Source organism: Mustelus asterias, chromosome 19 (genome assembly GCF_964213995.1).
Source record: "Mustelus asterias chromosome 19, sMusAst1.hap1.1, whole genome shotgun sequence".
Taxonomy (NCBI): domain Eukaryota; kingdom Metazoa; phylum Chordata; class Chondrichthyes; order Carcharhiniformes; family Triakidae; genus Mustelus; species Mustelus asterias.
Window position 1 is genome coordinate 4,448,793 of NC_135819.1, and position 16,380 is coordinate 4,465,172.

Consider the following 16,380-nt stretch of genomic DNA (forward strand, 5'->3'; position numbering starts at 1 on the left):
AGTGAATTAATCTTAAAAAACGACAGGTAAGTATTGCAATTTGCTGACTTTGTCCGGACTCGCTTCTGAAGCCTAAGACTGTTCTTATATAATGGAATCTTCAGGATTCAGTACAACCTCAGGTGGGCTTTGACCAGTGCATATTGGAGCATAAGGTAAAAACATTAACCTCTATATTTTCAGATTTTTGTTTTAAATTCACTCATGGAGATATCGATGCCATTGGCAAGGACAGCGTTGATTTCCCCATTCCTAGATTTTTAAAAAATTCATTTGTGGGGCATGGGTGTCGCTGGCTGGGCCAGTATTTATTTCCCATCCCTAGTTGCCCTTGAACTGAGTGGCTTGCTAGGCCATTTCAAAGGGCAGTTGAGAGTCAACCTGTGGCTCTGGGGTCACATGTAGGCCAGGCCAGGTAAGGACAGTAGATTTCCTTCCCTAAAGGACATTATGTGCGGCACGGTTTCACAGTGGTTAGCACTGCTGCCTCACAGTGCCAGGGACCCGGGTTCAATTCCAGCCTCGGGTCACTGTCTGTGTGGAGTTTTCACATTCTCCCTGGGTCTGCGTGGGTTTCCTCCGGGTGCTCCGGTTTCCTCCCACAGTCCAAAGATGTGCGGGTTAGGGTTGATTGGCCATGGTAAAATTGACCCTAATGTCAGGGGGATTTGCAGGGTAAATAAGTGGGATTACGGAAATAGGGCTTGGATGGGATTGTGATTGGTGCAGTCTCGATGGGCTGAATGGCCTCCTTCTGCATTGTAGGGATTCTACGATCCAGTGATCCAGATGGTTTCATGGTCATCAGTAGATTCTTAATTCCAGATATTTTTTATTGAGTTCAAATTCCACCATCTGCCGTGGCGGGATTCGAACCCGGGTCCCCAGAGCATTAGCTGAGTTTCTGGATTACGGCTCTAGCGATAATACCACTAGGCCATTGACTCCCCTAGATGTCCTTAAGAATGTGGTGGTGAGCCGCCTCTTGAACTGCTGTAGTCCGTGCGGCAAAGCTGGTTCTCCAGATAGGTAAGGGAGTTCCAGTATGTTGACCCAGCCATGGTGAAGCAACAGTACATGTACAAGCACTGCTGGACGCAAACCCAGGCTCGATCCTGATAGAGTCAGAAGCAACAGCATCCCAGCGGGTGAAGCATTAGTGCCTGGGGACTACAGACCAAGATGCCCCTGGATCTCTTGCTGAGTTACCTGACTTCAACACCAGGGGTGGCACAGTGGTTAGCACTGCTGCCTCACAGCGCCAGGGACCCGGGTTCGATTCCCGGCTTGGGTCACTGTCTGTGCGGAGTCTGCACGTTCTCCCCCGTGTCTGCGTGGGTTTCCTCCCGGGTGCTGCAGTTTCCTCCCCCAATCCAAAAGACGTGCTGGTTAGGGTGCATTGGCCGTGCTAAATTCTCCCTCAGTGTACCCGAACAGGCGCCGGAGTGTGGCGACTAGGGGATTTTCACAGTAACTTCATTGCAGTGTTAATGTAAGCCTACTCATGATACTAATAAATAAACTTTAAACATCGAAAACCTTGCTTTGTGGTTAGTTACAAATTTCTGTTTTCTCACTTTATCTCAGGAATTTCTCCAATCCTCAGCTCTTTCCAAATCCCTGTAACGAGACCTTCTTCTTCCTGTCAGTGACATCAAAAACCCTCAGGGTAAATTGCTGTTGTTAAACTGTGATCTTGACCAGTGAGTTCTAGGGGGATACTAAATCCACTGTTTACTCTGTCCCAGTTACCAGCTACTAGCAAGTATCCGACGAACAGAACACGGTACAGTCCCAAGTGTTGTGCTGAGCTTCACGCAGGCCGACATGAACAGAAGGAGGAGTGAGTGCTTGGTTCCTGCCAATGACTCGGAGAGAAGAAGGTCCATCTTAAACAAAGCAAGAACCACCAGCCTTCCTGCAACAAGCAAAGTAACGACAGAGGTAAAGCCTGACCCAACTCAAACAGGAGAGTGACGCAGAGAGACCGTCTCATTTCTAAGTTACGAATTTTACTTCGGTTTCTCTGATGTTCCCTCGAGGCCCAAACCTCCCAGGTTGCTCCCAAGTTGGAGTTAAACCAACTCTGGCAACTAAGAGGTTCAGAAATGCTGTCTCGGGATGAAGCTCTCTTGTATTATCTTAGTGATGCGCTATCAATTAGGCAAAAGACTACTTGTGTGCCAATACAACTGTAGGCTTTTATTCATAACAGAATCAGGAGCACATCCCAATAGGTAACCGACCCGAACTGAACAAGGGGGAGGAGACAGCCACCTTTATACTAGGTGACAAGGGGAGGAGCCGAGCCGGCAGGGGGTGTGTCCAGGCATAACAAACACACAACGTTGGTCCAGGTAGGACAAAGGCACAACTGAAGTCCACCACACTTAGTGTGGCAGATACTTATCGAATCATACTGCACAGAGGAGGCCATTTGGCCCATTGTCCCTATTCCTTGAATTTGTCCCATTTCTCTACCCTTTTCCCAAACCTTACAGAAGTTTCTTTTTCAAGTATATTGTTAAAGACAGGAGGGCGGGGGTGTGAGTTCTAATAAGGTGGCACAGTGGCACAGTGGTTAGCACTGCTGTTTCACAGCGCCAGGGACCCAGGTTCAATTCCGACCTCGGGTCAGTGTCTGTATGGAGTTTGCACGTTCTCCCCGTGTTTGCGTGGGTTTCCTCCGGGTGCTCCGGTTTCCTTCCCATAGTGGTACATTCTATTTTGGTGGCCGGATTACTTTAGAAAGTTCTAAAAAGCAACTTTTGATAAGTAAACTCTTGCAAAGGTAAATGAAACTCAGTCTTGAAAGCGTAATAAAATTGTATTTTTTTCGAATAATTTTATTAAAACATTGAAGCGTTAGAATCAAAAACATTACAAGTTAAAAATATTCAGACAAACGTACAATGAAAACAAGACAAATTTCTTTCGGCGGAAAGGAAGGTCTCTGATTTCACCGACACAGCAAATGGGCTATGAGGCATTCTCAAAAGATTTCAGATTTCATGCTAAAAAGCAGAATGGTTATAGTTTTTATCAGATTATACACCCCAGCACATAATTAAAAACAATTTCACTCATTCATTGTTCTGTCAATCTAACAATGGCATGTCCTTCAATCAATTATAGTTTGACACCTTCAAATATTGATCTGTCATTTGTCTGTCCGTTTTACGGAAGTTCTCTCCCAACAATGGCTTCTTACGATTCAGCAGTTCTCTAACCAGTTTAAACCAACTCTAATACCAAATGAAGGCACCTTTATCATTTGGCACTATCCCCCGGCCTGGATATGCATGGATAATTTACTTTGCATAATTTGTGCCTGACTTGTGCTGGTATCTTTCATGAAGTGGAGATGCCGGCGTTGGACTGGGGTGAACACACTTGAGGGCACATTTCCACTCCATCTGACGAAGGAGCAGCGCTCCGAAAGCTAATGGTATTTGCTACCAAATAAACCTGTTGGACTTTAACCTGGTGTTGTTAAAACTCTTACCATCTTTCATGAATACATCTTTCATTTATTGGCATGTTACAAATTCATTTTTTAAAGACATTATTAATATGTTAATTAAATATGTTGTGTTATTCTCAAACCACATATTAAAACATTAGCTGCTAATTATCCTCATGTTGGGAATTTAGAATTAATCAGAATTCTCAACCACATTCCCACAGTCCAAAGATGTGCAGTTTAGGTGGATTAGCCAAGCTAAGTTGCCCCTCAGTGTCAGGGGGATTGAGCAGGGGAAATAAGTGGGGTTATGGGAATAGGGCCTACGTGGGATTGCTGTTGATGTAGTCACGATGGGCCGAATGGCCTCGTTCTGCACTGTAGGAATTCTTGGATTCTGTTGCCCCACTGATCCCGCTGGCAAGATTAGCTTATCCACTGCAAATGGCCTTCTTGTAGCTCCCTTTGAAATTGGTCTGAACCAGATCGTCTGTTTGTCGTTCTTTAGGCATTATGAGGTGTGACATTCCCGAAACTAAGAAGAGGATTATTTTGCTCTGGAGAATGCTGGTGATAACTCCTGGACAGATGGTTCACCATCTTAACTGTCTTTGTTCAGCAGAAACACCCAATTTAAAAATAAGAAATGTCGTGTTAGGTTTCTGTTCCGTGCTAATTAAACCCAAAAACAGATTGAAAGTTACCACTGAATCTGCCTCACCCACCCTTTTAGGTAGTATTCCAGATCAGAATTTTTTTTTAAATTCTGAATTCTATATTTCTTTTGTCAATTATGTTAGGGCAGCACAGCGGCACAGTGGTTAGCACTGCTGCCTCACAGCGCCAGGGATCCTATATGTCTCAATAAGGTTGTCTCTCATTCTTTGAAACTCCAATGAGTAGAGGTCCAACTGACTCAACCGCTCCTCATATGAAATTCCCTCCATATCCGGGATCAACCGAGTGACAATATTCCAATATTCTTTTACAGCTTGGAGCAGAAAAGGGAAGAGCTTCGCTGGGGAATATTTTAAGTGTGGCGCATCCTCCATCTTTCACCTTCGGTGGGATTCTGGTTGCCAGGCGACTGACAAAGAACTTGAAGGTGATTGAAGATGCACATTAGATGTCAAAGAATTCCAAATTCTCCATCAAAGCAAGAAACTAACTTTTTTTTTGTTTGTTTTTAATATTGAAAGGAAAGAGCGGCTTTGAGGCTTGCTGCGAAGACTCCGAAGGTCACCAAAATTATAAATGAACAGGTCTGTAGTGTTCTCTCTCTCATTATCACCAATTCACCAAAGACCCTTAGATCCCCTTCCAAACCCACCACCCCTTCCATCTCGAAGGGCAAGGGCAGCAGATACATGGGAACACCACCACCTGCAAGTTCCCCTCTAAGCCACTCACCATCCTGACTTGGGAATATATCCGCCATTCCTTTGCAGTCGCTGGGTCAAAATCCTAGAACTCCCTCCCTAACGGCATTGTGGGTCAACCCGCAGAACATGGACTGCAGCGATTCAAGATGGCAGCTCACCACCACCTTCTCAAGGGGCAACTAGGGATGGCCAATAAATGCTGGCCCGCCAGCGACGCCCATGTCCCACGAATGAATAAAAAGAAATGTATTTCAGGCAAGGATAGATAAATTTTTGAACAGTAAAGGAGTTAAGGGTTATGGTGAGTGGGTGGGTAAGTGGAGCTGAGTCCACGAAAAGATCAGCCCTGATCTTTTTGAATGGCGGAGCAGGCTCGAGGGGCCAGATGGCCTACTCCTGCTCCTAGTTCTTATGTTCTTCTTCAATAATGGAGCCCTGGGGCTCCATAAATAGAAGTTTAACAACACCAGGTTAAAGTCCAACAGGTTTATTTGGTAGCAAAAGCCACAAGCTTTCGGAGCCTTACATCATGGCTCCATAGATTCACAAGCCTTTGATTGAAGTAATTTCTCCTCATCTCAGCTCTTATCCTGAGACAACACCCCCACAATCTCCCCCCCACCCCCAAACTTCCCCACAACCCCTCCGGCACCCCACACCTGCTTTTAGCTTCCCCGAGCAGCGGAAACACTCTCTCAGTGTCCACCCTATCAAACCCCTTCAGAATCTTGTATGTTCCAACAAGAACGCCTCTCGTTCTTCTAAATTCCAGGGGAAAAAATCAATTCAATTTGCTCATCATAGGTCAACCCCCCTCATCCCAATTTAGTGAACTTTCACTATACTGCCTCCATATCTAGTATATAGTTTCTTAAATGCAGAAATACCACACCTGTCCACAGTATTCTAGATGTGGTTTCATGGTCATCAGTAGATTCTTAATTCCAGATATTTTTTATTGAATTCACACTCTCTGCCATGGTGGGATTCGAACCTGGGTCCTCAGAACATTAGCTGATTGTCTGGATGAATAATGTAGCGATAATACCGCAAGGCCATTGCCCCCCCTAAGAATACAGATGATATTTATCTCAACTCTATTTAACCACCTGTGCTCCCTACTCCTCACCCAACACAAATATGCAGTCTCAGTTCTGAAAGCTTCACTTATCCCCCAAAACCCATGGCCTTTTGAGGGGCAAGCGACTTCCAATTTCTCACTGCCCTTTGTCTGTAAAGGTCTGTAACATTAACGGAGTTGTGTCAGTGCGGGAGGATGTAATCGGCTGGCTTGCTTCTCCCTTTCCAGGTTCCAGCACTTTCCTCGAAACCCCCGAAGAGGTTCTGCACCCTCCGCGCCCAGAACTTCCTGGAGGAATACTTGCCCGGCAAGCTGCTAGCCCTGGGCTACAGTCCCGCCCTCGCCGGGCAACTCTCGAAAGAGATGAGCGATGAAATTAAGGAGTTTGTGAAGGGAACTCTGCCAGCCAGGTACAAGCTGGTGTGCATTGTTACACTGGGTGAGAAGAACAATGCCAACGCCATGCTGAGCAGCCGCGCTCTCTGGGACTCCTACGCTGACACCTATGTTTCACATTGTTATGAGAGTGGTGACATGTTCTGTGTGGCCAGCGTCTTCGCTGTGTACTGTGAATGAGCCGCCCCGGGGCTGAAAGAGTTAAATTACCAGGACAGCTTGTGTTCCCTTTAGTGCCAAAGATTGGTGCAATCGAATTGAGGTGCAAAGGGTAGCTCAGTGTGTGTGTGTGTGTGTGAGTGTAAGAGTGCGTGTGGGTGGGTGGGTGAGTGTGTGTGGCAGTGTGTGAGACCGTGTTTGTGTGAGTGTGTGTGTGTGTGGGTGTGTGTGTGGGCGAGTGTGTGGGCGAGTGTGTGTGTGTGTATGTGTGTGTGGGTGAGTTTCTGTGTTTGTGTGAGTGTGTATGTATGTGTGAGAGTGTATGTGTGTGTGTGTGAGACTGTGTGTGTGTGGGCGTGTGTGTGTGTGAAAGTGTGTGTGTGTGTGTGCGGGCGAGTTTCTGTGTTTGTGTGAGTGTGTATGTATGTGTGAGAGTGTCTGTGTATGTGTGTGTGAGACTGTGTGTGTGTGTGGGTGAGTGTGTGTGTGAGCGTGTGTGTGTGTGTGAAAGTGTGTGTGTGTCTGTGCGGGCGGGTTTCTGTGTTTGTGTGAGTGTGTGTGCATGTGTGTGTATATGTGTGGGTGAGTTTCTGTGTGTGAGCGAGTGCGTGTATGTGAGTGACTGAGTGTGTGTATATGTGTGTGGGTGAGTTTATAAGTGTGTGTGTGTGTGTGTGTCGGCGGGGGGGGGGGTTCATAATATCAAAATTAGTGTTCGGCTGTTGGAAAGAACTGTGATTATTGTTGAGTAAGTGTGTTAAGGTTCAGAGAACCAAGGCGGGTGGATGGGGTTGAGATTCCAATCAGCCATGATCTAATTAAATGGCGTGAGGGGCTGAATGGCCTCCTCCCCTTCCTCCCTTGTTTTCTGAATGTCTGCTCATAAGCCACTCCTCTGATATCTCGCTCGGACGAGTATTCCAAGGCAATGTTCTGGGGATCAGGGTTCAAATCCCACCGTGGCAGAAGGTGAAATTTGAATTCAATAAAATGATGACAATGAAACCATTGTTGGATGTTATAGAACCCATCCGGGGGTATCCAGAACCAGGGGGTCACAGTCTGAGGATACATTTTACTGGGGAGGTGATGGCCTAGTGGTATTATCGCTAGGCTATTAATCCAGAAACTCAGCTAATGTTCTGGGGACCCCGGTTCGAACTCCCGCCAAGACAGAAAGGGGAATTAATAACAAATATTTGGAATTAAGAATCGACTGATAACCATGAAACCATTGTCGGAAAAACCCATCTGGTTCACTAATGTCCTTTAGGGAAGGAAATCTGCCGTCCTTACCCGGTCTGGCCTACATGTGACTCCAGAGCCACAGCAATGTGGTTGACTCTCAACTCCCCTCTGAACAAGGGCAACTAGGGATGGACAATAAATGCTGGACAGCCAGCGACGCCCATGTTTCACGAATGATTTAAAAAAAATTTAGGACAGAGGTGAGGAGCAAGTTTTTTCACCTCGAGAGCAGTCAGCCTGTGGAATTCGCGACCACAGAAAGCAGTTGAGGCCAAACGTTGAATGTTTTCAAGAAGCAAAAATGTGCAGTCCAAAGATGTGCAGGTTAGGTGGATTGGCCGTGCTAAATTGCCCCTTAGTGTCAGGGGGACTAGCTAGCATTAATGCATAGGGTTATGGGGGTAGGGCCTGGGTGGGGTTGTGGTCGGTGCAGACTCGATGGGCCGAATGGCCTCCTTCTGCACTGTAGGGATTCTATGATTCTAAGCAGTTGGATATAACACTTGATCATAATGAATGACGGACCAGGCTCGAGGGCCGAATGGTCTCCTCCTGTTCCTATTTTCCATGTTTCTACACTTCACTCATGTCCTGCAGGGAAGGATATCACCTTGACCTGGTCTGACCTCTATGTGACTCCAGGTCCACAGCGGTTGACTCTGAGAAATGCCGAGTAAGCCACTCGGCTGACAAGAAGGAGGCCATTTAGCCCATCGAACCTGCACCGGCCACAATCCCACCCAGGCCCTATTCCCGTAACCCCATATATTTACCCTGCTAATCCCCCTGATACTGGGGTCAATTTAGAATGGCCAATCAACCTAACCCGCACATCTTTGGACTGTGGGAAGAAACCGGAGCACCCGGAGGAAACCCACACAGACACAGGGAGAATGTGCAAACTCCACAGAGACAGTGACCCAAGGCTGGAATTGAACCTGGGTCCCTGGCGCTGTGAGGCAGCAGTGCTAACGACTGTGCCGCCTCTTTCGACCTGGCTTGCTCTTGACAGGAGCCCACGTGAAATACCACTTAATTCCAAATTCTGACACCACTCCGAGCAGGCTTTGGACACCGTTGCCATTGGCGTGAGATGGGGTGTTGTGAGTGGCTCTCCAGTGTTGCTGGAGTTCCCCAAACACAAGCCTGAACGAGCTTGGATGCAGGGTAACAAGCCCAGACATGCTGGGAAGTATTGACTGCGGCCCTGCCTTTCCAATGGCCGAGGAAGAACAGTGTCAGGCCACATTATGTAGATTGTTCTCCCAGCAATAGGTCACACTGGGGTCATTTGCAGCCAATCAAATACATCATAAAGCAAACACCTTTTAGTCAATGTGCCAGCAATGAGTAAATACTCTCGTTCCTCATGAAGGAAAAAGAGACTTAACTCCGACAGCACCTCCTTCTTCACACCCAATGATTCTATAGTCACTGTTGTAATGTAGCCAATTTACACACAGCAAACTCCTACAAACTGCAATGTGATAATAACCTGCTAATCCATTTTAAGAATTGGCCAGCACGGTGGCAGAGTAGTGAGCACTGCTGCCTCACAACGCCAGGGAGCCAGGTTCAATATTAATTCCTCACATTAAGTTGATCTTTCTCTACATCCTGGCTATGACTATAACACCACATTCTGCACCTCTGACACTCCAGCCAGAACTAATACAGCTCAGTGAGGGAGGCTATGGACCACTGGTATTATTGCTAGGCTATTAATCCAGAAACTCAGCTAATGTTCTGGGGGCCCGGGTTCGAATCCCGCCACGGCAGATGGCAGAATTTGAATTCAGTTTTAAAATCTGGAATTACGAATCTACTGATGACCATGAAACCATTGTCGGAAAAACCCATCTGGTTCACTAATGTCCTTTAAGGAAGGAAACGTGCTGTCCTTACCCGGTCTGGCCTATAGGGCGGCACGGTGGCACAGTGGTTAGCATTGCTGCCTCACCACGCCAGGGACGCGGGTTCGATTCCCGGCTTGGGTCACTGTCTACGCGGAGTTTGCATATTCTCCCGGTGTCTGCGTGGGTTTCCTCCGGGTGCTCCGGTTTCCTCCCACAGTCCAAAGATGTGCAGGTTAGGTGGATTGGCCGTGCTAAATTGCCCCTTAGTATCAGGGGGATTAGCAGGGTAAATGCATAGGGTTATGGGTATAAGGTGTGGGTGGGATTGTGGTCAGGTGCAGGCTCAATGGGCTGAATGGCCTCCTTCTGCGCTGTAGGATTCTATGACATCTATTTGACTCCAGAGCCACAGCAATGCGGTTGACTCTCAATTGTCCTCAGGCAACTAGGGATGGGCAATAAATGCTGGCCCAGCCAGCGATACCCATGTCCCACAAATGAATAAAAAAACCACACAAGGACAGGAGGAAACAGCCAGAGACTTGAATTACCAGTTTATTTAATCACTGACAAATATTTACTGTACAATTGTGTAGGGATGCAAATAGATGATTTGAATAAAAGCTTAATTTCCCTTTCCCCAGTGTCCCTATTGTTCTCTCCTGCTGTCCCTGTGGAGATGCTGGCGTTGGACTGGGGTAAACAAGTAAGAAGTTTAACAACACGAGGTTAAAGTCCAACAGGTTTATTTGGCAGGGGCTTAAGGCTCCGAAAGCTTGTGTGGTGTTTGCTACCAAATAAACCTGTTGGACTTTAACCTGATGTTGTTAAACTTCTTACTGTGTCCCTGAACAGGGCAGGACAACAGGCGGACATGAGAGTTACTTCAAGCCGAGTTGAGGCTGAAACAAGCTACTCGTCTAACGAGTGGGGAGAGTTAATAGAACCAACAATTCCAGACTCGAAATGCTTCCTCTATTCTCTCTCCACAGATGCCGTCAGATCTGCTGAGTTTCTCCAGCATTTTCTGTTTTTGTTTCAGATTCCAGCATCCACCAGTATTTTGCTTTGATCAGATAAAAGGTACTTGGATCGGCGTCTGAAGTGCGGAACTAGCAAGGATATGGATCGGGTGCTGGCAAATGGGATTAAAATGAGTGGCTAGTTTCATTATTCCCCTTTTGGCCGGTGCAAACACGATGGGCTGAATGGTCTCGTTCTGCATTGTAACATCTCTCTCAGTATTGATTTGAACTGACCTGCCAACCTGGTGATGCTTTCTCTCTCTCTCTTTCTCTGATTAGTCCCCGAGACTGGGGACTCAGTGGAAGGGAGGGCAGCACGGTGGCACAGTGGTTAGCATTGCTGCCTCACAGCCCCAGGGACCTGGGTTCGATTCCGGCCTTGGGTCACTGTCTGTGTGGAGTTTGCACCTTCTCCCCTCGTGTCTGCGTGGGTTTCCTCCGGGCGCTCCGGTTTCTTCCCACACTCCAAAGATGTGTGGGTTAGGGGGATTGACCATGCTAAATTGTCCCTTAGTTTCCAAAGACGGATAGGTTACGGGGATTAGCGGGGTTACGGGGATGAAGGTAAGCCTGGGTAAGATGCTCTGTCGGAGAGTCGGCGCTGACTCAATGGGCCGAATGGCCTCTTCTGTACGATTCTATGAAGGTCGGGACTCTGTCCAGCCATTGGCAGCTTTGAGTCCTGGGGTGGAATCGTCCCGTCCCGCTTGCCACAGGAAATGGTGTTCCCGTCCGTTGACCTCAGGCGGGGATTTCTGGCCTTGGGTGGGGGGAGCGTGGCTGGAAAATCCCACCCTTGCTGTCCCAATGCGTTGCAGCCAATGGGTGAATTCCATCCAATGAAGGTTAATGCACAGCAATAAGACACATCTGAGATTGTCACACAAGCTCTATGTTAGTGAGAAGGCAGTAAAAAGGCCGAGGTCCATTTGACCATCCACTGGCTGGACCCTGGTGGAGACGGTCAGATTAGAGTGTCAGCAAAGCCAGGCAGGTTACACTATCCGGTTGAGTCTCAAGTTCGGAATGTTGAACCTTTCGTTTCACTTTCTTTGGCCATCCGTAAAAGAATTTAAACCGGAGAGAGCTCAGAGCAAATGTGGCACTTGGCTTTCACCTGACAGAATAAAATGCAACAAAATTATTGTCCATAACCATCTCTCTGGGCTCCAGTGGACCTTCCGGGATCAATATATCCGTCATCTGTCCCAACTCCACATCCATCTCCTCCCGGCTTAATCAGGAATTCACATAATTATAGAATCCCTACAGTGCAGAAGAGGCCATTCAGCCCATCGAGACTGCACTGACTCTCTGACAGGGTATTTTACCCAGGCCCTCTTCCCCGCACTATTTCCGTAACCCAACATATTTTACCGTGGTCAATCCACCTAACCCGCACATCTTTGGACACTAAGGGGCAATTTAGCATGGTCAATCCACCTAACCTCCACATCTTGGGACACTAAGGGGCAATTTAGCATGGTCAATCCACCTAACCTCCACATCTTGGGACACTAAAGGGCAATTTAGCGTGGTCAATCCACCTAACCATCACATCTTGGGACACTAAGGGGCAATTTAGCATGGCCAATCCACCTAACCTCCACATCTTTGGATACTAAGGGGCAATTTAGCATGGCCAATCCACCTGACCTACACATCTTTGGATACTAAGGGGCAATTTAGCATGGCCAATCCACCTATCCAACACATCTTTGGACACGATAAGGCAAATTAGCACAGCCAATCCACCTAACCTGCACATCTTTGGACTGTGGGAGGAAACCGGAGCACCCGGAGGAAACCCACGCAGACACGGGGAGAACGTGCAGACTCCACACAGACAGTGACCCGAGGCTGGAATTGAACCCAGGTTCCTGGAGCTGTGAGGCAGCAGTGCCAACCATTGTTCCACCGTGCCACCCTTTCCTTTTTCAACATTCCCTGTGTATGCCGATATGTCTCCAAGTATTTGTTGAGCTCATTTTTTTAGCTCCAAGTACCAGAGTTCATTCTTCATTTCTTGTTCCACAAAACAACTCTTCCACCCTCCGCCTCTGCCCTTTGTTATTTTAACCTTACTGCCACCCCCTCCAGTAATCTTTGGGAATACGTTCAGCCTCCTCATAGCTATTCAATATATTGTTCTGATTAGAAACTGCATTATCCCCTGCTTTGCTGATCTCGGGGAAATCTCTCCCCCGGCTCTCTGTGCCAAGGTGATACTGGATGGTGAAATTCGACTTGTCCAGGGTGGCATTACCGTAACTTATGGACTGTCTTTGATAGAGCATGGTGGCACAGTGGGGCAGCACGGTGGCACAGTGGGGCTGCACAGTGGCACAGTGGGCTGGCATGGTGGCACAGTGGGATAGCACAATGGCACAGTGGGATGGCACAGTGGGGCAGCACGGTGGCACAGTGGGATGGCACGGTGGCACTGTGGGGCAGCACGGTGGCACAGTGGGGTGGCACAGTGGCACAGTGGGACAGCAAGGTGGCACAGTGGGATGGCACAGTGGCACAGTGGGGCAGCATGGTGGCACAGTGGGATGGCGCAGTGGCACAGTGGAGCGGCATGGTGGCACAGTGGGATGGCACGGTGGCACAGTGGGATGGCACAGTGGCACAGTGGAGTGGCACAGTGGTTAGCACTGCTGACTCATAGCACCAGGGACCCGGGTTCGATCCCCAGCTTGGCTCACTGTCTGTGCGGAGTCTGCACGTTCTCCCCGTGTCTGCGTGGGTTTCCTCTGGGTGCTCCAGTTTCCTCCCACAGTCCAAAAGACATGCTGGTTAGGTGCATTGGCCATGCTAAATTCTCCCTCAGTGTACCCGAACAGGCGCCGGAGTGTGGCGACTAGGGGATTTTCACAGTAACTTCATTGCAGTGTTAATGTAAGCCGACTTGCGACTAATAAATAATAAATAAACCCCATTTTCCCAGACCTAAAAGTCGTGTTTCTTCATATAGTTTTGCAACCCACAGCCCACGCAAATGCCCCCCACCCCCACAGCCACACAACATGGTCACATTAGTAAACAGCCTCAATTTCTCACCCCACAAATGTGTGTCTTACTCACCAGCATCTTGGAACTGGGTTCAAGGAATCAAGCAGGTGATAGAGGCGGGATTGCAAAGACACGTGCGAGTTGAGGAGTCCCAGGGCAGAATTTTTCCAAAAAATGGCCAAGGCTACAATTTCCCAGGCATTCGCACCGGCGGGATTCTCCAGTCCCGCTGCAGCGAATGGAGATTTGGCTGAGCGCCAGATTCTCCATCCTTGCTTGCAGCAGCGGGGGGGTGGTGGGGGGGGGGTGGGGGGGGGGGGGGTGGTGGCGTGAATGGCTGGAAAATTCCAGCCTAAGTGTCATTTCGGGTGAGAAAACCGATATGATTAGCCCAGACATGCCGACGCGAATCCTAATCTTAGTAATTTTTTGGGAGGGGGCAAGTTTTGCACCAGTTCAGAGAGGGATGGGGCCTAAGCACGCCGGCAAGCCCCACTTCACAGAGATCAACGCCATTTTTAAAGAACGCCCCAATCTTTAATTGAAATTGTCGACCCACTCTCCCCCCATGAACATTAGGGACCCCTCTCCCCAAACAAAGATCACAATAATCGAGGCATTGGGGCACATTGGGGCCCACCCAATGGGTCCCTCTTCATGACCCCATCTTCATGGCCACCCCCCTCAGGTCCCACCCCCTTCAGGCACTGCCAACAAGGCACCCTGGCACTGCCCACTGGGCCAGAGTCAGTGCCAAGGGGGTGGGGCCTGAGTGGGGATGGGGCTATAAATGGGGCGAGAGCTCTGCAGTGGGGGGAGGGAACTCCGCAGAGAGGAGGGAAAGGAGGGGGAGCTCTGCAAGGGGAGAGTTCTACAGGGGGCGAAGGCAAGAAGGGGAGATTTGCAGTGGGGGGAACTCTGCAGGGGGGGAGGCAAAGGGGGAGCTCTGTCGGGGAGGGCTCTGCAGGGTGGGCTGCAGAGAAGCCACAATGCCGGCGACCCATGTTGCCTTGGGGTGGGGTGGGTGGGGGGAGAGGGGGGTGCGGTTTACACTGCCTCAGACGATGTGGGGAGGGAGGGTGATGTCCATGGGGGTGGGGCGGGAGGGGGGGGCGGTGGTGTGAGGCGGTTGGGGGGGAGGGTAGTCTCTCAGTTCACTATGCAATGGTGCCCAAGCAGTCTGCGGCCTGCTTCACTGGCAAGCTTAGGCTACACTCCCCTTCCCCCCCCCCCCCCCCCCCCTGCATTTTCAAACTGGCCCAAAAAAGGGGTCTGAAACTCTCCGGTTATCTAACTCATTTGGCATTCAGATGTTTTGTCGTAAGACATTGTTGAAACTTACTTAGGTTGCTATCTCCCTGTTCCACAATGGGATATCATTGCCTCACTGGCCATTCGCTTTAAAGCCTTCAAACTCAGGGGGCTGTTTCGTAACAGCGTGCTACCTTTTCCCCAATGTGCACCTTGTCTTTGCTTACCTTGGTCTTGGCTGGCACTGAATCAAAACCTTTCGATTTTTTAAGTGTTTTCGTAAATGGCACAACTTGCCTTAAAAAGAAATAAGAAGCAGAATTCAGTGAGGTGATCTTGTCGTGGGCCTTGCCAGTTCAGTGCTTTACAATTCCCTTTAGTCTCTCGATCACATGTATGTTGAAGAGCTTTCCCAGTGGTCACTAAAGGTCCCAGGAAAATATACTGCTTATAACCCAACCCTCCCAAACTAATCATCATTCATACATCCATCTCTGCAAACTGTGCCCAATCCTGTCCCTCCCATGAATACCATTCGAGCCAACACACTCAAACATTGTCCACTCTACACCCAACCCCAACCAGAATAATGCATTCCATCCATGCCCTGTTAGATACCATTCCCACTCCAACGTCGTTGTACTTCCTCAGGCGAGTTGCTGTTCTGAAGTTGTCTCCAATTGCTCAGAGAATGGAATCACCTGGAACCGGACCCTGGCCCCCACCAGTACCGCCCCATGCCCGCACCTATCAGCTGGTTACCTTTCGGGTGCTGGGCGCCTCAGAATCAGCTTTCTCCAGACTCTCATAAACGTCAGTATTTGGTTGCGAGGACACCTTAAAGGGAGAAAGACGTCACCATTGGGAATCATGGCCCTGTCATAGCTACATGAGATTGAAGAGTAAGCCATCTCATCTCCCCTTGTCTCTTTATTCTGCCCAGTTCAGAATTCACACCACTACATTGGCAGGAAGGCCTTATCGGTCATGGCTTAATCCCATCGCGTTGAAATGAATAGCTCCCCCTTACGATGGACAACAGACCTCAGACTCATCTCCCATCCAAGAACAGGAAGGAAACTTGGATAAGGTCATAGGGGTGGAAGGTCATCCCCAATATTAACAATGGAAACACTGGCTGTTACTGGGAATAGAACCAGAGTCAGCTCCCACCTCAGGCCAATGGGTAACTGCACCGGGGGTACAGGTTAAAACGTTCACAGGCTCTGCCCCTGTCTATATCTCCTCAACTGATCCCTGCCCTGACAGTACTCAGGAAACTTGGGCTTTAAGTTTAAAAGTTTAAGTTTGTTTATTAGTGTCAAAAGTAGGCTTACATTAACATTGTAAGGAGTCTTACAACACCAGGTCAAAGTCCAACAAGTTTATTTGGTAGCACGAGCTTTCGGAGCACTGCCCCTTCATCACTCACCTGATGAAGGAGCGGCGCTCCAAAAGCTTGTGCTACCAAATAAACCTGTTGGACTTTAACCTGGTGTTGTGA

General features: G+C 48.7%; 2 protein-coding genes across 3 annotated transcripts in view; one reads left to right on the top strand and one right to left on the bottom strand.

The window, feature by feature from the left end:
* The first annotated feature begins 1,827 nt into the window (after positions 1 to 1,827).
* LOC144507523 (dynein light chain Tctex-type 5-like) lies at positions 1,828 to 6,812 on the top strand. Its single transcript, XM_078234650.1, has 4 exons — positions 1,828 to 1,944; positions 4,455 to 4,568; positions 4,663 to 4,725; positions 6,155 to 6,812. Exons 1-4 carry the CDS (start codon positions 1,828 to 1,830, stop codon positions 6,500 to 6,502), a joined length of 642 nt encoding a protein of 213 aa, XP_078090776.1. The 3' UTR covers positions 6,503 to 6,812.
* Positions 6,813 to 10,124: 3,312 nt separating this feature from the next.
* The window catches only part of LOC144507709 (sialic acid-binding Ig-like lectin 12), a 32,004-nt gene continuing 25,748 nt past the window's right edge, over positions 10,125 to 16,380 (bottom strand). Inside the window, exons 7-9 of one of the 2 annotated variants that reach the window (XM_078234919.1) lie at positions 15,639 to 15,713; positions 15,104 to 15,173; positions 10,125 to 11,727 (exon numbers count right to left, since the gene is read on the bottom strand). In XM_078234919.1, coding sequence (XP_078091045.1) covers positions 15,144 to 15,173; positions 15,639 to 15,713 — 105 coding nt within the window. In that variant the 3' untranslated portion in view covers positions 10,125 to 11,727; positions 15,104 to 15,143. The remainder of the gene's footprint in view (positions 11,728 to 15,103; positions 15,174 to 15,638; positions 15,714 to 16,380) is intronic. The other variant, XM_078234920.1, reaches the window with a different exon arrangement.

Bases quoted from the DNA above. Each gene is read 5' to 3' on its own strand.
- LOC144507523 (XM_078234650.1), top strand. From the start codon at position 1,828: ATGAACAGAAGGAGGAGTGAGTGCTTGGTTCCTGCCAATGACTCGGAG. The intron at 1,945-4,454 runs GTAAAGCCTGAC...ATTCTTTTACAG, and splicing joins CAAGCAAAGTAACGACAGAG to CTTGGAGCAGAAAAGGGAAG. The intron at 4,569-4,662 runs GTGATTGAAGAT...TAATATTGAAAG, and splicing joins GACTGACAAAGAACTTGAAG to GAAAGAGCGGCTTTGAGGCT.